Consider the following 24,569-nt stretch of genomic DNA (forward strand, 5'->3'; position numbering starts at 1 on the left):
TGAGCGAACAGGAAGCAAAAATTCCCCTGCGTTTAAATACCTACAAATACCAAAGTGTTTAAAAAGAGGAGACACTGGCAGCACTGGAGTGATGTCGGTGTGATGATACGTGATTAAAGCTGCTGCTGCTGCTGATGGTCGGGTCGTCACGTATTGCACGTAGCGGATTGGAAATGAGGAAATAACCAGGAAGCTGACAGCAGATCACCTCCTCCTCACAGCTGCTGCTGCTGCTTTCATTCACACGTAGCTACAGAGAGAAGCTGCAGTTTGTCAAGCAGAGGTCCGTGGAAACAAGAAGGGTCGTCATGAAACTGGTGGTCATCGTCCCCCTCCTCCTTCTCCTCGAGGTGTCCGGATACGCAGAGTGCAGGTGTTTCTGTCAGGTGAGTGCTGGACGCGGTTCTGACTTACTTCCTACATTGGTGGGATTATTTGACCGGGTTACAGGTAACTTGTACTGATTCATTTTACATGAGTGTCGGTTTTTATGGCTACCCTTAAATTCCAGACTGTGAGTCAATGGCCTCAAAGTCATTTTGAATGGTAGGAGGAAATAAAATTTTTTTTAAAAAAAAAACAAAACAAAAACAACAACAACCAAGTAAAGTTGGTTTGATAGTACCAAGTAACTGGAGTTCACTTCTTGTGTATTGATTTCATTTTAATTAGTTTTTTACATTTGCTTAGTGTTGTTGTTGTTGTTGTTGTTGTCGTCAGTGAATATATCAGTAACAATACAGTTCTGTTAAAACAATTGTGGTTTGGCCTAGGCCCCTGCATTAAATGTGAATCGGCAGTAAGTAATTTCTTTATTTCTGTGTAATGTCACACTGATGTTGTTGCTTATAAATACCAAGTTTTGTAGTTGAGCACCCTGGAGGCGAGGAAACTGCCCATGTTTTGTAACAGTGAAGGTGCTATGGTCTAATTCCCCTCATATTTTGATTACTTAAGAATTTTTCTTGTGTACACATTACATTGATATTCAGATCTATACTTTATTGACCGCACAAGGAAAATGACTGTTGAATAAAAATAAATAAAAATAGTACAGTCTACTATTGAAACTCTTTACAGTGTTTTCCAATCTTACTTCGGCTTGCTCTCAAGAGCATACTACACTGTACACTGGATAACCAGCTGTTTGCCTGTTCCCTCTACATCAGGTGACAGGCGACCTGGATGACTGCACGTGTGATGTGGAGACCATCGACCGCTTCAACAACGACCAGCTGTTCCCAAAACTCCAGAGTCTTCTTGAGTCTGATTACTTTAGGTTCTACAAGGTACGGGGGACTCATGCACCACACATACGTATACGCACATCTGTGGGTGAGGTCTGTTACTCTGAATGTGTGTTTGGCTTCCATCCTCTGCAGGTGAATCTGAATAAACCGTGTCCTTTCTGGACTGCCAGCAATGAGTGTGGTCTGAGGGACTGTGCTGTGCAGCCCTGCTCTCCTGTGAGTTTAACCCTCATATAGCAGCTGTAAACAGACTTTTACGCCCCCCCATTCAACCTGCTGTTAATGTCTGATCACTGTCTGTATAACTCATAATGATAGAGCCGCGCATTGGCATTGTTTCTTGTGAACCAACCTAATTGCTTTTGCATATCAAGATTAAATTGAGGGTGCAGCCGTTGTGTATTTAAATACCAAGTGTAAATGCAAAGACCTGTGGACTAGATTTAAATATCATTAAAAAAAAAACTACAAAGATTACCTATTAATTCCAGATGAAAGAGGAGAAATGGTCACATCAGACTGACTGAAACTGTCTATTCACAGAACGAGGTGCCCGAGGGGCTCCGATCCGCTCCCCACAACAAAGTGAGTATCTCAGGATCAGTAAGTGGCACAAACTGGCTGCGACTTAGATGGTCTCTTTATTTGTGTCCCATTTCTTTCATCAAATCTGACAACAGTTTACCTTCTCCATATGTAAAGTTTACTGAGGATTAATGTCACTTTGGAAATGAATCAAAACTGGAGTCATACAGTAAGTAAACACACCCTCGTGCAATTTATCACTTAAATGCCAGACGACTCAAATACAGTTATTAAGAGGTGATGCAGATTCTTCAGTATTAACAATGTGTGTCGAGTCAGTGCACTCTCTTCCAGTTACAGGGAAAAATAGTGTAGACAGCTTCTAATTGATGAGTGCATCTACTGTGATGGGTTAGAGAGGAGCTGCTGTAAAGCCTTGAACCTTTTTGCTGTCAGCATCTTGTTTTGTGTTTTGTAAAAAGACGCAGGAATCTGTATGGAATTATTTATATGTCAAAAATCACGTGTGAGAAAAAGCATAATCTGAGCAAATAACTCCATTTCATTGCCGAGTTTTCCTTTACATTTCAGAACATCCATCTTTTATATCCCATGAAGTCTATGGAAAAAAGCATTGCTTCTTCATTCTTTAGAGAGGGCCTGAGAGATTTCTCTCAGATTGTGAAAGGGGTCGCTTGAGTCACTTGTGCAAAAAGAAAACAAACAAAAACAAAAGAAAATCCAAAATGGCAATCCCCTCACAGCTCTCCCCCAAACTCAGCATAAAGACACGCTTTCCCATAATTATCTCTTCTTTTTCTTTTTTTACTCATCCTGTTGAAGACCTGATGACCTTTAGCTGCGTTGAGCATCCGTCCATCTTTCCGTTCACCCATTAACAATTTTTACAAGAGTCACTACTGCTTCTACAGCACAATTTAATCAAACCTTTACACAGTCAACAAAAAACTGGTCTTCATTGAAACTATTGTCAAGGTTTCATTTTTTTTCTTCAGAGTTTTGAGATTTAAAAAAAATTCACTGATGCAGAACGTAGTTGAAACATATTATTATTATTATTATTATTATTATTATTACCTTTAGCTTAGAGACAGATCCACACTGCTGCTTAGCTGCCAAAAACATTTTATACCATCCATTAAATCTACAAATCATCACAGTGTGGCCATATTTCTGGATTTGTGGCTAATGTGACAGTTTTGTAAATGTAATGTACTGTACTGTAGCACATTTTGCTTTTTCTAAAGACTAATTTTGTTGTTGTTGTGGGTTTTACAGGAGGATGTAATGTTTAAAATTAAAACAAACAAACAAAAAGGTCATGGGATTCTAAAAAGTTTTATTTGCTAGTGCACTAGAGCACCTTTTTGCCACAATAAAAAACGTTTCTATGTTTAATGCTCGACATGTATTATAAAAAAAAAAATGTAATAAATCACATTTTTACATCATGGCATTAAAGTGAACAGGTTTATCTGCTGTATTGTGTTAGCAGTTAGCAGTTTTGTTACTTTCACTTTCAGTAATGCTGCTTTAGCTTCCTGCTGTTAATGAGTCATCACAGCAAGTTTGATAGAATATAGCTTTGCTGCCCCTCAGATTTTCTCAGTAATTCATAGAATTGTAAATTTAAAGTGTGTGTGTGTGTGTGTGTGTGTGTGTGTGTGTGTGTTTCAGTATTCAGCAGAAGCGAACGAGCACCAGGATGAGTGTGAGAAGGCGAAGCATCTGGGAGCTGTAGATGTCTCATTAAGGTGAGTCTCGTTCATTTTGCTCAGTTCTTTTCTTCTTCTAAAAGTGACTTTTTGACATTTTTTCATTCAGATTGTTCTTTTGAGTAAATTGTGCACTGCATTGGATGAAACTGTCTGGAAGGCGGTTGGGTGGTGAGCATACAAGGCATAGTTCGGGTGAAAGCTGCTTCTTTAGCCTGAAGAACCATACTCGTTATCTTTGCTATTGGGAACAAAATCATTAATATATAACTCAAATTATTTTCTGGTAACACGTTCAAGCGGGATACCAAAGTAGGATTTAACTTTCTTTTCTGACCTATGAACCTCCACACTGAGGTTGAGCACAACTAAGCCAACTGAGTGCTCTCCTTTTTGTTCCCAGCGCTGAGACCAGAGAGGCTCTGCTCGACTGGAACAAATATGACGACGAAGCAGAACGCTTCTGCGTGGTTGACGGTACGTCTCAGTCCAGCTGAATGAAGGAAGAAGCAAATTTGATACATTTTGATTACCAAAAATAATTGCTAATTGACACTAGGCAGAAATATGATAGTCAAATGCTGTAGATTGTAAGGCAACATGTGTACGTCAACAACAAAGTTAAAGAATGAAAATGTTTTGGAAACATAACAGATTATTTAGCTTAGCATAACTGAAAGGGAACATAAAGAAAAGATAGTATGTCTTGTTTTTGGTAAGGGGATATGATTACAAGAGACATTTTTAGGGAATGTAATGCTATGTTTAAGCAGTATTGGGACTGACTGTAAAACATACTCCAAGGAGTAGTTTTAGGAAACATGATTCAAGCAATTACAACACAGAAGATGGTGCAACATGTAGAAAATGTAATGAAACACTAGGATCCATTTCTCCAAAACCTTTGTGAAATGCAGGTGGGTAGCTCCTCTTTCCTGAATAAATCCCCTCCACCACCACCCTCTGCTACATTCTGTCACATGTGGCTGACAAAAAAAGATGTTTTCATTATAATGACTTGCAGCTGAATAAAGGCTTGCTCTTTTCCAGATGAAGAGTCACCAGACTCCCAGTATGTTGACTTGCTGCTGAATCCAGAACGCTTCACAGGCTACAAAGGACCAGAGGCCTGGCAGATCTGGAACAGCATCTATGAGGAGAACTGTTTCAAGTAAGCGTTCAGAGCCCACAAAATAAGTGACTGTAGTTTATACTTTAGCGTGATTCACAGTTCAAAAATAATCCCCAGTTATCTCACACTGGGACTTAGAGGTTGTTACCTCTTACTTCATCTCCTGTTTGAAATTGATTGCTTTAGCTCACTTTCAGCCAAGTTTTGAGGAGCAGGCGGATGGCTCTTCAATGCCCACAGCCATAGAGGTGTCCGCAGTGACCATGTTAGGGACATCTATATCCTCTGACATCAGAATAGTCTGAAGCCTGAGCTTTGGCTCACAGGGATGATTTGTATATAGAGTGACATCACGTTGCCATGTTTACTATCAACATCCACCACTGTGACCACCCTGTAATGAAAAGGAAACCTTTATGTGTCCTTCTCAGACCATATACTATCAAACGACCACTAAATCCCACCTCATTCCAGAGCAGCCCAGGAAGTGAAGGTAGGAATTCTTCAGTGTTATATCTCACCATTTTTCTAAAACAATCGCAGTTTTGTTTTGTTTTCTCCATTTCTGATGACACGTACTTTGTTTGCAGCGAGGACCTTCTACAGCTGGCTGGAAGGTAAGCTGATGCTACACCTTAAGATTCTCTTTTTGTCGAGTTTTTGATAAATTCTCTGCCTTTCTCTCTCAGGCCAGTGTGTGGAGAAAAGGGCTTTTTTCCGGCTTGTCTCAGGTCTGCACGCCAGCATTAACATACACCTGAGTGCCAGATATCTGCTGGATGGTGAGGCAGAAAAAAACAGCCCTTGTTCATTTTCTTTTTCCTTTTGTCTGAAGAGTCAAAATAACTGACACTCACTTTTATTGCCTTCTTTCCTTCAGACAGCTGGTTTCAGAAGAAGTGGGGTCACAATGTGTCGGAGTTCAGACAGCGTTTTGATTCGGAGCTGACGGTCGGCGAAGGGCCCAAGAGGCTCCGCAACCTTTACTTCCTTTACCTGATAGAGCTGCGAGCACTGGCTAAAGTTCTGCCGTTCTTCCAGCAGTCATCCTTCCAGCTGTACACGGGCAGACCCGAGGAGGACCAGAAACACAAGGAGCAGCTGCTGGACATCCTGCAGCTGGCCAGGTTGGTCTCAGACCACACCAATCATTGTTAGACTTTCACTGAATAAAGGTATAATACAGCATGCCCTTTTTTTCTTGATACCTAGTATTCATGTTCTATAAATGAAAGATCAACCATATTGTGTTTTTTAGCAGTTAATTTCACTCAAAGTGCGCTAATTAGAAATGCCTGATTTGATATAGATTTACACTCAGGTTGTCAAGGTGCAGCTTGAAGATCTTGCCCTAGTTCTGCTGTGGATTTGACCCATGAAGCTGAGATCAGGGCAAGTTGATGGTCAGATCAACTTCTGCAAGAGTCCTTGTACTTCTCGTGGCTGAAGTTTTCCTTGTGGCTCTGGCCATACGCTTGCCCTCGCTGTCATGCTCCAGAGTGAAATTGGCACGAGTCAAATAGCTTATTGACAACATCACTGTCAGTGTCAGTGATGTCTGTCAGTGCGCCCCAGGGCAGCTGTAGCTACAATGTAGCTTGCCATCGCCAGTGTGTGAATGCGTGTGTGAATGGGTGAATGACTGAATGTAGTGTGAAGCGCTTTGGGGTCCTTAGGGACTAGAAAAGCGCTATACAAATGCAGGCCATTTACCATTTACCATCACAAAATGGATATGAATGTAAACATCTGAACTGTATGGTTTCTGATCAGAAAAGTGGATGTGGATGGGTGGTGTTAGAAAGAAGTGAGCTCTGTTAGCATTCTGCACTCTGGGAAATGTAGGCAACAGATTCTGACTGACACCTGTGGTTTTACAGCAATGCTTTTTAAAGTCCAACAGTTTAATCACAGTCCCTTCCAAGGTTAATATAGTTAGCTAAAAATAAACTGAAAACTACAACTAGATGTGAGAAAGTGTTGTAGTTCACTAATAATAAAAATAATAATAAAATAAAAACTAGACTTTTGAAAAAATTCAAACTAACTGGAGTGATTTTGAGAACTAACTAAAATGAAATACAAATGTCATTATAACTTGCTTGATAAGTCATGGATAGGTGTGTTTATTATAAACTGTGAGTCAACTGCTTTCAAGAAGTTCAGCGTGTTTATATTATTACACCTGTACCAATATCCCCAAATCTTGCCTCTGGCATATGCCCTCCTTACAATGATCACTAAAAAGACTAAAACTAACACTGCAACTAATAAAAACTAAACAAGTTCAAACAATAAAAACTAAACCGAAAAAAGAAATTGTACTCTTGAAACTAACTGAAACTACACTAAATTAATAACAAAAAGTCCAAATGAAATGACAATAAAAGCTAAAAACAAATTAAATAATACAATACTGTACTAACTCTGGTCACTTCTTCGCACTTCACACTTCTTTCTTTATTAATCTCTGTCTTTCTTCCACAGCACGTCTTTTATCCTGTCTTCCTTCTTTTACCGCAACCGGTCACGGCAGATTATTATTATTATTATTATTATTAGTATTATTGTATGATCGACCTTACAATATAAAGCACCGTGCAGCGACTGTTGTTGTGATTTGGCGCTGTATAAATAAAATAAAATTGGACTTCCATGCAATGTTTTGATGACGTTCATCTCCTCTTTTCTAGATCTTTCCCTTTGCACTTTGATGAGGCTTCTCTGTTTGCTGGGGATGAAAAGGAAGCAGCCAAACTGAAGGTCAGCAAGTGTTTCAAACTCTGCTGAAGTTATTGTTAAGTTATTGATATTGTGGACGTAATGCACCAACTGATTACATATTCACAGGGATGTTAATTAATATTTTCAGAATGCTCCCCACCCATATTTTTGATTGTTTGAGCTCATAAAACTCAAAATGATTTATAATTAACCTTCTGGTTTAACTGCATAAAAGCATTCAGTTGTATTCTAGCCACGCCAGTTAGAACTCTACGTGAAATTGTGCTGTAAAAACATTGATGCATCAAAAAATGCTCTAGCTGCAGAGTGAATGCAGATACAGAGATACGGGGAAGCCGATGCTTTGAAACCTTTTATTGCATTAACAAAGCTGCTGGGAGTGATCTTGTGTACGCAGGGTTGCTGCAAACACACAGTAATACTGACTGGAGTTGCAGTTTTAATTTGTGTGGGTAACTTTCAAGATTTAAAATGACCTGAGTTTTCTGTGAATGTCAGGAGGATATCAGACTGGCCTTCCTCAACATCTCCAGGATCATGGACTGTGTTGGGTGCTTTAAGTGTCGCCTGTGGGGGAAACTGCAGGTACCTGTTACTTTCCTCTTAGTGCCTCTCGTTAGCTTGTAGCGCTTCTTTTGTAAAGATGAACTTGATTTTTTTGTTTTTGTTTGTTTTGATCACTGCCTCTCTTGTGTCACAGACCCAGGGATTAGGCACAGCCTTGAAGATTTTGTTTTCAGAGCGACAGATTGAAGCTCTGCCCAAATCCAGTAACCAGCGACCCAGTTTCCAGCTCAGCCGGCAGGAGATCGTCTCCCTGTTCAATGCCTTCGGAAGGTCAGAGAGAGAGGCTGTGGACATCAAGTCATACATGTGCCATATTTTAAAAAATCTCCTTAGTTCCAGCTCACACCCACTCTGCTCCTTGGAGAGCTTTTGTTGCCTGCACGTTAGTTTCTTATTGTATCTGAAGCACTTTTAAAACCTGAAAATGATTTTTGGATATGATAAATGAGCATGCGCCATTTATTATTCAGAAGCCTTTGATGCATTTCCTTTGCGAAATCCTTCTTGAGCTGAGTGCTTGATCTATCAGGAAATTTAGACTGATATTTATTTGAGTTACTAAATGCTTACTTTGTGTGTAAATACAAAAGTAAGTTTAATCAATATCAAACTCCTAAGTCTGTCACTTTAGAACAAGTTTATCTTTATAATAGGAACTTACATAAGTGAGTACTGATCTTATTGGAAATTCACACTCATTTAAAATAAAAGTTAAAACAAATATGTTCAACATGAAATCAAAATAGTGCAAAACTTGCCTAAATTTTCTGTAAATTGAGGCTACAATATAATATTCGCAGAGAAACTGGGTTTAATATTAGTTAAAACATACTGGAGTATTTTTTTCATTATTTTGTACTTATTATTTTAACTGTGTCCTCCTGAATCCTGCGCAGGATTTCCACGAGCGTCAGGGAGCTGAAGAACTTCAGAGTGCTGTTAGCAGAGGAGCAGTGAGGACATCCAGAGGAGTCTGCCTTCACCTGTTGACTCCTCTCTGATGGGGCTTTATTTCAACATGTGCACTTTTGTGGTCCCAGGCCACTGACTGCCATCTTTCCTACTGTCTTAAACCTACTGAAATGTCGACTGAAAGATCAGCTTTAATCAGCCAAGTGTTTATTTTTCCTTAAAATAATGCATTGCTTTCTTTTGAATTAAACTAAAGTCATATTTTAAAAAACAAAAAACAAAATGACACTTTGTGGCATGGTTTAATGTTCCTTCAAGTGGTATCATTTTTTTGCTGATGGAGAAACGTGCTTGTCTATTTTCAAATGCGCTTTGCTCAATGAAATCACTTCAGTTGCTGTTTGGGAGCTGACTGCTAAGAATTCTGTCTCACCTGTTCACACCTGTGTTGTTGGGATTATGCTTTGCTCCTGAGGATGGCGCTGTTTGTCAAGAAAATAGATGAGAAACGTCAAATCTAAATTGAATGCGGGCCACAAATATGCAGTATGTCGAAAGGAAAACTATACAGGAATGGACACCAACGTTTAAAATTCATTATCACACTGATTCTCGTAACAGCCATCCTCTGTTTTCAGAGTCGCAGGTTTTCAGGTGCATGTCCAGAAGTTATAATGAAACCTGTTTCCACCTGGGAGGAAGGTTTTGTAAACCATTCAGCACAGATCCCCAAAATATTTATATACTGTTGGTAATATTCCGATTGTACATTGTATTTGTGTATAAGTTTGGAGATTTAAAATTAAAATGTATATATAAAAGTCATTTTATGAAAATGTAAACGGTAATAAAATTTTAAAATTATTTTAAAATGTTCTAAATTCAAAGCTGTTTTTTATTAAATAAATGTGAATATTTGTATTTGTAATTGGGCGTGGTTTGCGCTTATGTGTTCAGTGCCTTGGTCAGAGAGTCTGCGATGGATGTGTGAGAGCGCAGGAGGGCAGCATGCAGCCGCCCGCAGACAGTGAAGGGTTAACCTGTAATAGGATGAATGGATATTGTGGTGAGCAGCATCTGATTACACAGAAACGCCAGCAGGCACCGGAGGGGGGGAAGACACGTCTGTACACCTACCAGCACAGACGGCGTTTGGTTCCTGCCAGGGAATACAAACGCGCTCTTTTTCCTTTTTAATTAGCGTTATCATTATTTTTTTCCCCCTTTCTCTCAGCGTGCAGGCTATAACTTTACTTTTCTTTTTCTTTCTTTTTTTTAACCGAGCCGAGCAGGAACCGAGCCCGCCGTTATTATGGGAGTTTGTTGAAACAGTGCTGTGGCTGGAGGAGTGTAAATGGCTGAGAGAGGTCGACGGACGACTTGGGAGACAACTTGCAAGATGTCGCACTTTGTGGAAGCCTAAAAAAAGGAGTATTTGTTTTGGTTTTTTACTGTTAGCGTGACAGGAGGTGGTGAAAGAGTAGGGGAGAGGCTGCAGCTCAAGGAGGATCTGTGTTGGTTTGTTCCTCCGGCTCGGAGAGAAATAGGTAAGGCTCCTCACCTGCCTGCTGTCTGCACATGTTCACACCCTGAACACTGAGAACACTTTGCGATGGGAAAACTGCCCAATGCAAGCAACTGGAAAGAAGTGCTGCTGTTTTATTGTCTGCTTTTTGTCTTCCCAAAATGTTTCCAGGTGTATTTCATAGACTAGTTTTAGTTATTATTAATCTACCTCTAAGTATAATCAGAAATACACCGTCTGTAATGAATATGTAAACATCCATGCAGTGACTATTAAACTTGCCATTTTTCGTATTCCCAACCAAAATGTGTAAGCTTACGCTTTAAAGTGGCACCAGGTGATTTTTGACCAGCAGGGGGCAGAAAAATCCCCAAACTCTCTACTTTACTTACGCAGCACCCCACCTGCTAAGACCATGTAGTAATTTAAATAGATTTTTTTAAACTTTGTGCTATTATAATTCTGCCCTTTTGCTGCCCGTTGTTGTTGCTCATATTAATTAGTACCTGTAAGTGAGCCAAAAAAACCACGAATAACACACATGACCCTTGCAAGGCACAGCTTTAGCAAAGTGTTATAACAGAAATGCAGACAATGGCAGGTGTAGTTATGCAGTCTTTTTCCCCTTTCAGTTTGTCCATTGTTAAAGTGCTTTACAACTGTGCCAGTAGTGCGCTCCTCCAGTTATACTAGGGACAAACCACAGGACTGAAGCAACAGAATTTTAGCAATGAAACAGTTAAATATATATGTTTAATGTTTTACATTAGGAAAAAAAATATGCATACAGTGGCTCAAGTCAACTTAGCATGGAGAATTTGAGTTTGGGAAACAGTTACATGGTTGTCAGATTTACTGTTCCAAAAACTTTGATTTGCATCTGTAAACATAACCTGCACTAAAAGAGTGCAGGAATCGGGTTACTAGTGCTTATCATATGTATAAGAACCTGATTTCCCAAAATACTTAAGTCCATGCGAGTAAAAGAAGATGATTTAGGCATTTTAAAATGTGTCAGTGATCTGCCAGCATGAGAATTAAGATTTGAAGTAAGGTGTGGAGAAAGGAGCAACAAAATCATAATCAATTTTGTTGCTTTACCTTCATGACTTTAATGAAGTGTTGTTTCTGAGCCTCTGAAGAAAGTTTGGAGGCTATAGGAACCTCCCCCACCTTCAAGCTCTCTCCTGCCAAACAAGTTGAATTTCTTGGAAACATGAGATATGTCAACAAAGACTGTTCACTCCCTCCCAGTCTGTCAGATCACTTGTTCTTACATACTCCTTGAAAAGATGACCCCCCCCCCCCCCCAAAAAAAGTCAAAAAGCAAAGAGTGCAGGTCAGTTTGTTGACAGTAGAAATATTTCCGTGTGGCTCTATCGTGCAGACCAGGAGGATGAATCACTTATCAAGAAAGTTGCATGAACCTGTTAGCTGATAGATGATTTCTTTTATCATTTCAGCTCTGTTTTCACAAACCCTGTTGTAGCTGCATTCATTCATGCTTGGGTTGAATTTTCTAGAAAGCGTGCTTCCATGCAGTCAAATGTGAACAGCAGGGGAAACAGGTTAATCTTCGGTCGTGTTGCCTGCAGCATGCAACAGATTGAGCTTAGACTCCCAGGGCCTACGTCCCGTTTGCAGGCTTTATGTTTCCGTGCTGAGCTGGAGGGAGCTGCCACGGAGGCTATTTTAGACCAGGATGGCCTCCGTGATGTGGTTCTGGTCTGGTTAGAAGTGAGCTGGGAGAACAGCTGTATGTGTGGGAACAAGGCTGAGTTGTCCTTTTCTTTGACTCAGTCTCTGGAACGCCATACTCTCTGTGATCTGCTTTCGTTTTTTCTGCTCTCGCCTCTCACTGCCAGAGAAGCGTCACATGGTTTGCTGTCAGTTAGACACGGAGCCTCGGGCTGCAGGCAGCAGCTGTCAGACGGTACAGGACTGCCGTCAGTGAGCGGGAAAGCGAAATGTGGCTAAAATGCATGATTGCATTTTGCACACAAATTGCTGACAGTGATGTTTGTTCTTAAAAATGACTCTTTTCATAGTAAAGGTTGCTGACCCCTCCCCGAGATGGAGAAACCCCTATGCTTTCATCAAACTGTGTGGCTATTTGTTTCTACTTACAGGATGTTTTGGTTTGGATGAACACTGTTAAATAACAGTACTGGCAGCTAGATTTGACAACATACTGTTATTTTACAGTGTATCTACTGTGATCTAGCAGGTACTTCTTACTAGAGTAGGCAACTCTTACAAAAGTGAAAATTAAAATGATTAAAATACAGTGCTGTGTAGGATACATGCACTTTTTGGGTGTTCTTGCTATAATCTTTGTAATCAGTGCATAACTTTAAAACCTATTAAAGTGAAAACTGTATCCTCTCAGTTGGCATTTTCTGTTTTCTGTAGGTTTTCATGTCTTTCTTGAACCATAATACAAAAACAAGGTTCCTCGCTGTTAATATTTTTCATCAAAATTACCAACATTTACAGCTGAACTCACCTGAACTCACAAGGAATATTACAGTTGTACAGATAATTGTGTATGTGCATGATTCCCGTAAATCTGGAAAGTTAGGTTAATGGATAGAACCACAACAGACACATTGATGGGGCAAGATTATCGATTAAAGATAAGAAATGACGATTTTCCGGTTTCATCACAGTATTGACCCAATCGATATTCTAATGATGGATTTGATTCATTTTTAGTCTAGTTGGCAGTGAGGATCTTAGATTTTTTTTTCCACCTCTTCAGTCTGATTTGTGCTATTGTATTCTGAGTAATTACTGAAGTTATTCAAATATTATATCTGGAGAGACGTGGCCATAAAGTATCGTTTGACTGGTTGGTGGAAGCAGAAAATGATTCACCATCACTGGAAGTTATGCTTGATCTGCCCTCACACTAATATCCCACCTCTCATTAGTGAATTATTTGAAGCTGTGCTCATAATTAATCAGCTGTATTCATTGTTTGTGCTTTTAGTGGTGAGGATGGGGCTCTCAGCTCTGACTCTTAAAGCATTTGTCATCAGAAGTGAAACTTGGTCACATATCTAGTTATACTGGGAAGCACCCAAAAAGAGCCACTGTTTTGTGTTTTTTTTTTTTATGAATGGGTTCACAAACTGTGGCAGCTGATGAGAATCCGACACAAAGGTTTAATCTTCTGTGCCAGCGATCTTCAGCTGTGGCTAAATGTGGATTTAGATTTATCTGCTGATTATTAAAAGAACAGAGCAGTTTAGAGAGTAACTGCATGTCAGTCGCTGCAACCATCTGTCGATGTGATAACCAACTTTTTGTATCACAAATGTCACAACAACTGAGATTAAATGTCCTGAGTTACTAAACAAAACAGAGCTAGTCCTGCTTGTTTGGATAATTTGACTTCTTTGCTTTCTGATTGCTTGCTGCTGTCGAAAAATCTTCTACAAAAGAGCCTTGTGTTAGGCTGGTATGTTTTTTTTCTCCTTAAAGTAGTAATTAATGTTACCAACTAACCACAGGGTTATAAATTTTGTTTTTATTTTTTTTAAAGGCTTTCAAGTCTCTATAAGGTGGAAAAACCTTTTTTTAAAAGTTGAAATTTACAGTGTATGTCTGAACAAAGCAAAATCGCTGGTGTGGTCTTTTAACAACTTGCCACTCTGCTGCTAACTTGGTACTCTGGCAGAGGTATGAGTTAACTGCTCTGGCCTCCCCTTACAGGGGCTGCTGCTCTCTACCTGCTTCATTAACCCTCAACTACACACTCTATGTGTGGTATTTCACTGTGACTCCCAGAATGTGCTACCCTCCAGCCAGCACCGGGCCGATATAACAGGCAGCTTGCCTAGCTAACTAACTGCTTGCTGCTTTGCTAACAAACCCCTCTCTCTTTGTCTCTGTGTGTGTTCTCCCTTTGCTGTTGCTTCTGCCCCAGTGGGATCTTCCTGCCCCTCTGTGTTTCTCAGACCTGCGGAGACGGAGGCCGTCTTCTGTTTGGACATCTGTCCATCTCTTTTTTTCGTCTCTCATAAGGTAAGTTTTGCTGTCGCTCTGGGCTCCGTATGGGAACAGTGTGTGGTTTGTGTGCTGGATATACACTGTTCATAATCATGCCCATTGTGCCCCTGTAACATTTAACATGCTGCGCTTGCTCTCTGTCTCATCTGTCAGTAGCTTCCACCCGACTCCTACACATAATCCACTCAGTTTGTTGATGGTATCTGCTTGCAGCCCTGCAAAGCTCCACAATATCTCTTTAAGTCTGAAGACATTAGAAACGCATCAGCTCAATGAGTGAAGACAAAAAAATTAAACTACACATTTAAAAGTTGCGTAAGAGTCAACCACCTCTCGTCCCACCTTTCTTTAAATGATTCCTGTTTTGTGGAGATGCCTCTTTAGTGTTGCCACATGCAAACTTAAGCTATTCTTTGCTGGAGTCATGGGTGTGCTGGTATAGCAGAAGTTGTTAAGTTGTTTAGCAGTCTGACAGCCTGACAGAGAAATGTGCTGAACACTTCCCGCGTTCACCGTCCAAACGTTAGTGACAACCATGGCCGCTTGTTTCCTTCATGTTTAGAGGCTTTGTGCTAAACTGTACATTTTAATTCCTTCACACGAATGACTTGAGAAGATATTTTCTTATCAAGTCAAACAGTACTGACATGAACAGAAAGCATCTAGAACTGTCTTTAAAATATGAAAAGTCCTGTTTTAGGGAGTTAGCATTTAGGGGGGGCTGCTGTTGTGTTTTGTTTTGTTTTTTTGTTTGTTTGTTTGTTTGTTTTGTTTTTTGTTTTTTAAACCTGACATGACCATGAAATTTTAGCTGGGCAGCTAAGTAGCGCTAATAGCTAGCATAATTTAAATCTGCATTTCATTGTGATACAAACTTGTGAAGCAAAAAACAGGCTGAACAACTATTGTTTTAAACTGAAAGCTAAACATGATGAAACTGCACCCATCTGTCACTTAAAACAACCGTGCCATTATCTTCCTTTAGTCTAGGGTTTAATTTAAGCGACTCTGTATAAATACTCAAACATCACACACTTGTCATAAGTGGAAATCAGCTATAAAGGGAAATCATTTTAAGTCTGGGCTTGCTTTTAGGACCAGTTTTGCCTTTTAGTTTTTACAAATGTAAATTTCCACTGTAAGGAGAAAAGTTCCATAAGTTTTTTGTTTGTTTGTTTCAGACTTTTTTTTTGGGGGGGGGGAATATTTGACTTCCTGATTTGTCCTCAGTAGCCATTTCAAGCTAAAGATAGTTGTTTATTAAAGCCAAACGTGATGACTTTCAGAGTATCCCATATTGTGGTTTATTGTTGCCAACAGCAATTATTATGTAATCACTGTGAGCATGGTTAACATTTTCTTTCTTTAAACAGTCTCTCATTTTGCTCAGAATCACACAGCAGTGGTCTGATACACAGCTAGTTCCAAGGCTCTCATATGCAGCCAGCTGCTGGCAGGAACTGGAGCAGAGAAGAATCTCCAAGTGCTCCTCTTTTTAGAGGTTTAAAGCCTCCGGGTCCTCATGAACCTACAGTGCATAATCTCACATACTGAGACGTAGCTGGAATGCAGACGAGCTTTCAGACTAGTGGTCGCGTGGGCCTCCCCAGGCTTCATGTGTAGGAGCATATAGCCCTGGCACTGCTGCAGGGAAACTGTTGGTTTACATTAATCAGATTAGTGGCCATGAGTTTTCCAGTGGGGCTTATGAGGTCTGGACCTGCCTCTCTATCTCATCCCTCCCTCAGCTGCTCTTTCCCCTCCTCCTCACTGGTCTGACCCACTTCTCTAAAAACCAACAACCAGAATCTCCTTCTGTCTCTCTCTCTTCCCATCACCCACCTCTTTAGCAGGGACACATTAGATGCACAGGTCAATAGATTGTGTACTGGATGAGATGATTTTTCCATTTTTTGTCACTGTTTGCTGTGCTTCTCAACAGAGGTGCTCTGTATAAAAAATTAAATAAACTAAGGAAAAACTAATGAGCAGTCTGGTCTAGGCTTAGAGATATCTAATCTTTCTTACTTTCTTGGGTTTTCATCAAAGTATATAATGGTGTTTATGATTTTAAAAGAAATGAAGGCAAAAAAAAAACCAGCTGCTTTGTAACAGAAGTTATTGTAGCTAGGGATGTGATGGATTAGCTGGCAAGGCTACTAATCTTTGTGACCCCTGGGAAATGTTTTTTGTTACAGTTGTTATTATTAATACCACCAACACCAATTTGCTGTTGTTTTACCCAGCACAGAAAGAAGGGTCCTGGTGCTGGCGCTGTTAGTGTTGTTTCCACTGGTATCTTATTTTTAATTTAACTGATAAGCAGATCATGAGCTGTGGACACCCTGAATTCTTCCATAGGCTTTTTCAGGTGGTTTTGACTGTTGTTCCTGCAGCACACGGTGTGACAGCCCCCTGCTTTCTAAAGGCAAATAGTTCACGCACTTCCATGTTGGCCTTTTATCAGTGGGTTCAATTTGCAGTCACCTGTTTCACAGCTCACTGAGCTCAGCTAAATTTATATCAGGGTACTTAGAAATGGTGTTTATTTAACTGACAGGGATGAGGGGCGCAACTAATATTTTTAGTGGCCCCATATGGCCACCCCTATGGAAAAAAAAAAAAAATTATGGAGGCGTCCCTGTGTGGATGGCAGCACTTACGATAGAGTTATATAATAAAATAAAAAATCAACTTAAATCTATGAATAGTGAGTGATAGTTATGTTAAATTACAAGTCTTAGGTGTGCTAAAAAGTGAAGCTTAAATGTACCAGCTGATAAAATTGAAAGATTAAATGTGTGTTTTAGTGCTTTCTGCCACTTTTTTTGTGTTTGTTGTGCTTTGAATGTCAGTTGTAACCGCTGTGTGTCCAGTCCATGTATTTTTTCTTCTACCCCATCAGAATCAAGTGTTGTATTCATCACATCAGTTTAATATGTAGTCACTCTGAAAGTTTACTTTATACATATATGATGGTAACGTCAAACTTTTGGTCCACCGCATTGGTCCACACTAAAATATTAGTTGGACAATTTAACGGCTTGCTCTGAAATTCTTCAAACAATACACTACCTACCTACCTACCAACCTTACCCCTTAGCCACATGAAGTACAAAGAGGCCAGCAACAGATGGTCTGCCCTGATCTCGGCATCGTGAAGTCAGTCTGGGATTACTTGAAGAGACAGGGGAGACCAAGACGGACTAAATCCAAATAGGAAATCGAGCAAGTTCTTCAGTGCTGGTTTGTAGCTAGTTCTGACTTAGCGCCGTTTCAGAACCAGAATGGATTTCAAGCTGTTGAAATGAAAAACACTGAGAATGGACAATGTGATGCATCTGTGAATCATCTATGAATTTATTGCAGTAATGTAGTGATTCAAATGAAATACAGGACGCTTGAAACAACAGCAACTGGCACCCCTTCAAGCAACAATTCCAGCTGTATTTTGCAGCGGTAGTGTTACTGCTTGCAGTAGCAGCTCTCAAGCTTTTGAAGTATGCATCACATTTGTATATGAGCCAGATGATAAAGAGAAGTTTGACAAAAGTTATTTAAAAGTTGTAGTAAGAAAGAAAGGCATGTCGCAGAGATTCATTAAGAGATTCAACTCATTCTTGCTGGCACAAGTTAACCTTTTCCAGAAATGGGGACACATTTAAGAATTTTTTAAAAATTATTATTATTAGTAGGACCCTTTTTGTTCTTGTAGCACTTTTTCTCTTTTTCCCCTTCATTTTGTCAGTAATCAAAGATGAACCAGACCTGTTCTCTAAATAATGGATTGAAGGATAAAATGACTGATGTTTAAGAGTTGTGTGGTGAGACGGATGCCTTAGGACAGAAGCACAAGGAGAAGTTGAGGTGTAGATTTTCTATTGCTGGTGTCATTTGATATGTGATTGATTTATTTGGCTGACTGCATCCATGTTTTGTTCACATGTGCACTTCTGCTTGGTTCATCATGCTTGACAAACCGGCCTAACATGCTTTATGAGTTTTGTTGCTGTGCTGTAGAAACCACATCAAAAAGTTCTTGTGTGTGATGTTGTGATAAACCTCCTATTTCTAGCTGCTCTGTGTTTTGAGTAGTTCAAAAACATCTGTCTTAAGTCACATTTGAAATTTGCTAAGCTTATCAAGAACAGTGTTCATCTTGCGGATGTATCTTATTGCTCGTCTGTCACATTTGTGACACTCATGTCTCTTGTGTTTCAGTCTTTAACAGCTTTGTGGCTCCCATCACTTTTGCTCTCTTTCAACACTCCTGCTGTTCTGTGCAGGTCAGGCCTGACGGTCTGCTGCCCTGTTTCAGATCAAGGATTGGATTCCTTCAGGTGGTTAATGGAAAAACTAAATGAAAAACTGAGCCTGAGGCCACTCTGACAAAACATTCTTTCAGCTGCGATGGAAGACATCTTTCAAAACATTTCAGTGAGGGAATAACTCGCCTGGATCTGCCCAGAAGTAATTATGCCCTATTATAAAGCAGAGCCAAATTGTATTCTTAGACTCTACCAGAGTAGCTTTGCATGATTTACTGTTCAAAATAATCCTTATTTAACTCGTACTGTGCCTTGGGAAAACACCAAAGTTTATTCGTTATCTGAAATAAACAGTTTTAGTATCTCTTTCTCTTTACCCTTAGTTTTGGGATTGGCTGCACCCTGTAAACAAAGGGTTTGACTGGCAGGTGGGTGGGGCTTATGTCCTCACTGCCAGAACTGTTTTTTTTTTTTTTGTTGTTGTCTTTTTTTTACTTTGATAGCAATCCACGAGTTGAAAAGGGGATTATAGTGAAGCCTGAACTTTTGGCTCATAGAAACTACACACACAAACCTCATAGTATGTTACTTGGGTAATGTTTAATATGGGTTTCCACTATTGTAACAGTAATTGTGTGTGTGTGTGTGTGTGTGTGTGTGTGTGTGTGTGTGTGTGTGTGTGTGTGTGTGTGTGTGTGTGTGTGTGTGTGTGTGTGTGTGTGTGTGTGTGTGTGTGTGTGTGTGTGTGAGAGAGAGAAATTAAGAAATCTCAATTGGCCAATACAAAAAAAAATCTGTCATCTGAGCAAGTTATCAGAAAGAGTAGAAGCTAAGTTCTTGGCAGTTATCATAAACAAATCTGTTTGTTTGAGAGCATATGGCACACATTTTGTTGTCTTGTGGGTGTACAAACTCACTACTCATGTAACCTCTGAAAAACCCTCTTCACTGTCGGACTATACTGTTTGCAGTTCAGCAGAATTGGTCTGTTTTCCCTGTGTTTGTGAATTGGCTCGCACTGAGGGGATTGAACCCAAGTTCACGATAAGTGACCAGAAGCAAGTAAACATTCTCAAACAACACAACCACAGCCAGATGAAGGGGTCAAATGAACTCTCCACATAAACCAAACACACTCATCTGACCATCTGTTCATGGATCATTCAGGATCTATGACCTCTCTAAATCCTCATGGACCAATCACAGGAAATTACTTAGAAAGTCTTATGTTAGGTATGTGGAATTTTCCATCTTTTTCCTCTATGGATTGAAGTTTATTTTGTTCATGAAATTAAACATGTCCTCCATACACCAGGTAGCTACACTGACTCTTTGTTGTACAAGCACTGCTTCAGATGTAAACAACTACCCAAAGACTTACAGAATCAGTAACAGTATAATACAAGTCCTTAGTACCAATCCCTAGTAATGGTATGTTCAGCACAGGTTACTGTGTCCAGCTAATAATGTCTGTCTGTCTGCCTGCTTTAGACTAAACAGTCTAATCCCTTTAATGTAGGTTGTGGGTAATGTGTGACTGCTGTATACAGACACAGACACGCTCCTGAGACTTTATGGGATCTTCCTTCCAATGCTCACTGTGTCTGTCTGACTTAGTTTTAGAAATGAAATTTAACAAAAGACATTTATACCAGTAGCCTGCTGGAGGTCATTTTGTAGCTCTGGCAGTGCTCATCCAATTCCTCCTTGCACAAAGGAACAAATATCAGTCCTGCTGATGGTTCAAGACCCTTATGGCTCTGTCCAGCTCTCCTAGAGTAACTCTGGCAGCAAACCTTCTAGAAATGGCATGTATTGATGTGCCATTGTGATTGTTCGGCCACTAAGTTGGCCTCTGCAACCTCTGTAGGGTCTAGGTATTGCCTCACACTACTAGTAGTGACACTGACCCTAGTCGCCAAAGCAGCTGAAACTGATTAACATCCACATATACATACACACCCCAGAGGGGGGGAAAAGGAGGAGCAAGACAAGGATCTGTCACGGAAGGACAGGCCCCTGCACGGTATCTACCAGCGCTAGATAGAAGAAGTGGCAGATATCAAGAAATTCTACTAATGGCTGAACAAAGATGGACTGAAAGACAGCACAGAAGCACTAATCATGGCAGCACAAGAACACAAGATGGGGTCGCCAACACCAGACAAAACCCCATGTAAGGCTATGCAAAAATGCCCAACGACTAACTGGTGATGGCTAACCAACCAGCCATAGTAGTGATGGACAAGCAGAGGAAGAGGATTATAGTAATAGATTTAGCTATACAGTGGGGCAAAAAAGTATTTAGTCAGCCACCGATTGTGCAAGTCCCCCCACCTAAAATGATGACAGAGGTCAGTAATTTGCACCAGAGGTACACTTCAACTGTGAGAGACAGAATGTGAAAAAAAAATCCATGAATCCACATGGTAAGATTTGTAAAGAATTTATTCGTAAATCAGGGTGGAAAATAAGTATTTGGTCAATAACAAAAATGCAACTCAATACTTTGTAACATAACCTTTGTTGGCAATAACAGAGGTCAAACGTTTACTATAGGTCTTCACCAGGTTTGCACACACAGTAGCTGGTATTTTGGCCCATTCCTCCATGCAGATCTTCTCGAGAGCAGTGATGTTTTGGCGCTGTCGCCGAGCAACACGGACTTTCAACTCCCGCCACAGATTTTCTATGGGGTTGAGGTCTGGAGACTGGCTAGGCCACTCCAGGACTTTCAAATGCTTCTTACGGAGCCACTCCTTTGTTGCCCGGGCGGTGTGTTTTGGATCATTGTCATGTTGGAAGACCCAGCCTCGTTTCATCTTCAAAGTTCTCACTGATGGAAGGAGGTTTTGGCTCAAAATCTCACGATACATGGCCCCATTCATTCTGTCCTTAACACGGATCAGTCGTCCTGTCCCCTTGGCAGAAAAACAGCCCCATAGCATGATGTTTCCACCCCCATGCTTCACAGTAGGTATGGTGTTCTTGGGATGCAACTCAGTATTCTTCTTCCTCCAAACACGACGAGTTGAGTTTATACCAAAAAGTTCTACTTTGGTTTCATCTGACCACATGACATTCTCCCAATCCTCTGCTGTATCATCCATGTGCTCTCTGGCAAACTTCAGACGGGCCTGGACATGCACTGGCTTCAGCAGCGGAACACGTCTGGCACTGCGGGATTTGATTCCCTGCCGTTGTAGTGTGTTACTGATGGTGACCTTTGTTACTTTGGTCCCAGCTCTCTGCAGGTCATTCACCAGGTCCCCCCGTGTGGTTCTGGGATCTTTGCTCACCGTTCTCATGATCATTTTGACCCCACGGGATGAGATCTTGCGTGGAGCCCCAGATCGAGGGAGATTATCAGTGGTCTTGTATGTCTTCCATTTTCTGATGATTGCTCCCACAGTTGATTTTTTCACACCAAGCTGCTTGCCTATTGTAGATTCACTCTTCCCAGTCTGGTGCAGGTCTACAATACTTTTCCTGGTGTCCTTCGAAAGCTCTTTGGTCTTGGCCATGGCGGCGTTTGGAGTCTGACTGTTTGAGGCTGTGGACAGGTGTCTTTTGTACAGATGATGAGTTCAAACAGGTGCCATTCATACAGGTAACGAGTGGGGGACAGAAAAGCTTCTTACAGAAGACGTTACAGGTCTGTGAGAGCCAGAGATTTTCCTTGTTTGAGGTGACCAAATACTTATTTTCCACCCTAATTTACGAATAAATTCTTTACAAATCTTACCATGTGGATTCATGGATTTTTTTTCCACATTCTGTCTCTCACAGTTGAAGTGTACCTCTGGTGCAAATTACTGACCTCTGTCATCATTTTAAGTGGGGGAACTTGCACAATCGGTGGCTGACTAAATACTTTTTTGCCCCACTGTACCAAGTAATAGCAACATCGGGAAGAAGGAACACGTGAAGATTGTTCCTGCCAAGAACTAAGAAGAGCTAGAGAAGATGTGGGAGGTGAAGGCAACAGTGGTCCCAGTGGTAATCAGAGGTGTGTGTGTGTGTGTGTGTGTGTGTGTGTGTGTGTGTGTGTGTTTTAAAAGAAGAGAAGTGAAAGAGCAGAAACGTAAATGGTTTAGGTTAATTCTAGTTTAAAGTTTGGGCTGAGTTAAAAAACACACTGGCTAGATGTGATTAACAGTTTGGCAACGTTTCATTTAGGATTAAAATACTGATTCAAATCATCGTTTACTGTTGGATGATACAAGGTTGGGCATAGTATTAAAACACTAGAAGCAAAATATAAAAAGCCTTTATTAGCAGGCTGCTCTGTGCTCCCCTACCTAAAAGCAGTTCTCTTTAGACCACATGAATGTTGTAACTTTTTGGACTAAAATGTATTTCAAAATGCTCCTCATCTCTACCAACTATCTGCTGAGCATGTTGCACAAATTCTGGTGTCAACCTGTAAACATGTGAAATAACCTCTTCAGTCCTCCCGCCAAAATTTTCCAAGCTCTACAACCATTTTGAGGCTCTACAATATTGACTACTGTCATGTTGTCATACCCTCCATCATAAAGCTGTTTTGGTTAAGCCTCTGTTGAACTTCCAAAGAAGCAGTAATTGGCAATCCAGGGCCAAGTCCATTTTCACATAGTGCCTCATGTCCCAGCACGCTGGTGGCAGATGCCTCTGCTGTTATTGACATACTTAACACTCAGCAGTGACACTCATATACACGGTTATCCTTTTGTTGATTTCACTCACTGCCTGATGTGGATTAAATGTGTGGGAGGTGTGGTGTTACGGTGTGTTTTTGGATCATCAGCTTTTGGTTAATTTGGAACGTCACTCCTCTCCTCAGACACACCACACCCCTACACACAGTCAGACACCTACAATTACATATGAGAGCTATGTCCTTTTTATTCATGGTTAACTCAGATATCTGCCCTAAGTGAAGGCTTGCTACTCTGTTGTTGCATAACTGGCAAAACTGCAAAGCTAATTTATGTTCACTCCCACATTGTTCCCTGCAGATCTCACCAAGGCTACTGTTGTACTCTGCACCTAATTTAGCACTGGTCTGCTCCCAGCACTGACACATTGGGAGTTATTTACGGTGAGAGTGAACAATGTGAGACTCAGGAAGGAGGAAAAATAATCGGGAACCTCTCAGTCTTGTCAAGTCGAACTTGTAGAGCATGGTCTCACAGAGAAAATATTCAAACAGTGATCAAACTTCTAGAAAATGATGCACATAGTAAACGGTTTAGGGAAAAATCTCTTTAAACTAGTTACAGTTCATTTATATATTTATTTTACTTGTCTTTAGAAAAGAGGCAGTTATTTATTGAAATCAGGCTACATTATTGGCAGCTCTTTCTCTTCATCTACATCTCCCCATTGTTGTGTCTTACAACTGATCTCTTTGTGTTTATTTCTAACTTTAACACCAACATGTCATTCAGCTGCATTGTACGAAAACTTAATTTAAGTGTCAAAATACAATATTTTATTTGACAATAAAGCTCTTTGAGTTCATACTTTTCTATTGCAGTGGGAACTACCAGAGAAGGTGTTTTGTAATCCGTGGCCACTCCAGGTGTACAGATAACTCCAACATGCTATAGTTGCAAGATGCAACTTACAGAACTTAGGGGGTTTAGGATCAGGGTTTGGGTTGGGTTATGATTGTGGTTATGGTTATAGGGCTATAGTTAGGGTTATTTTTTGATGTGTCATGGGATGATGTTTCCACGTCGCAAAACTGTGACATCACTATAGTGTGACTGGTCACTTGCATTGTTGAGTCTGGACTAATATTAGTGTTGTTGATCCAGGAATGGCACCAACATGGCAATATCAGATCGAGCAACAAGTTGTATCCACAAACTCTGACTGCAACATGCAAGTCATGTTCTGTGTTAGATC

At 40.4% G+C, this 24,569-nt stretch overlaps 2 protein-coding genes across 4 annotated transcripts in view; both read left to right on the plus strand.

The window, feature by feature from the left end:
* On the plus strand, positions 1 to 9,735 carry ero1a (endoplasmic reticulum oxidoreductase 1 alpha). The gene is made up of 15 exons (XM_040024798.1): positions 1 to 386; positions 1,170 to 1,289; positions 1,383 to 1,466; positions 1,794 to 1,835; positions 3,474 to 3,550; positions 3,915 to 3,988; positions 4,562 to 4,682; positions 5,075 to 5,136; positions 5,234 to 5,260; positions 5,333 to 5,425; positions 5,524 to 5,770; positions 7,337 to 7,406; positions 7,887 to 7,973; positions 8,089 to 8,225; positions 8,852 to 9,735. The coding sequence occupies exons 1-15, from the start codon at positions 309 to 311 to the stop codon at positions 8,910 to 8,912; spliced, it is 1,380 nt and encodes a 459-aa protein (XP_039880732.1). The 5' UTR covers positions 1 to 308; the 3' UTR covers positions 8,913 to 9,735.
* A 124-nt stretch (positions 9,736 to 9,859) lies between these two features.
* Positions 9,860 to 24,569, plus strand: part of pacsin3 (protein kinase C and casein kinase substrate in neurons 3) — a 36,608-nt gene continuing 21,898 nt past the window's right edge. The window contains exons 1-2 of one of the 3 annotated variants that reach the window (XM_040024800.1): positions 9,860 to 10,414; positions 14,324 to 14,421. The gene's annotated coding sequence lies outside the window, so the exon portion shown is untranslated. The remainder of the gene's footprint in view (positions 10,415 to 14,323; positions 14,422 to 24,569) is intronic. The other 2 variants (XM_040024799.1, XM_040024801.1) reach the window with 2 other exon arrangements.

Source organism: Simochromis diagramma, unplaced genomic scaffold, assembly GCF_900408965.1.
Source record: "Simochromis diagramma unplaced genomic scaffold, fSimDia1.1 OVJJ01000299.1, whole genome shotgun sequence".
NCBI classification, from domain to species: domain Eukaryota; kingdom Metazoa; phylum Chordata; class Actinopteri; order Cichliformes; family Cichlidae; genus Simochromis; species Simochromis diagramma.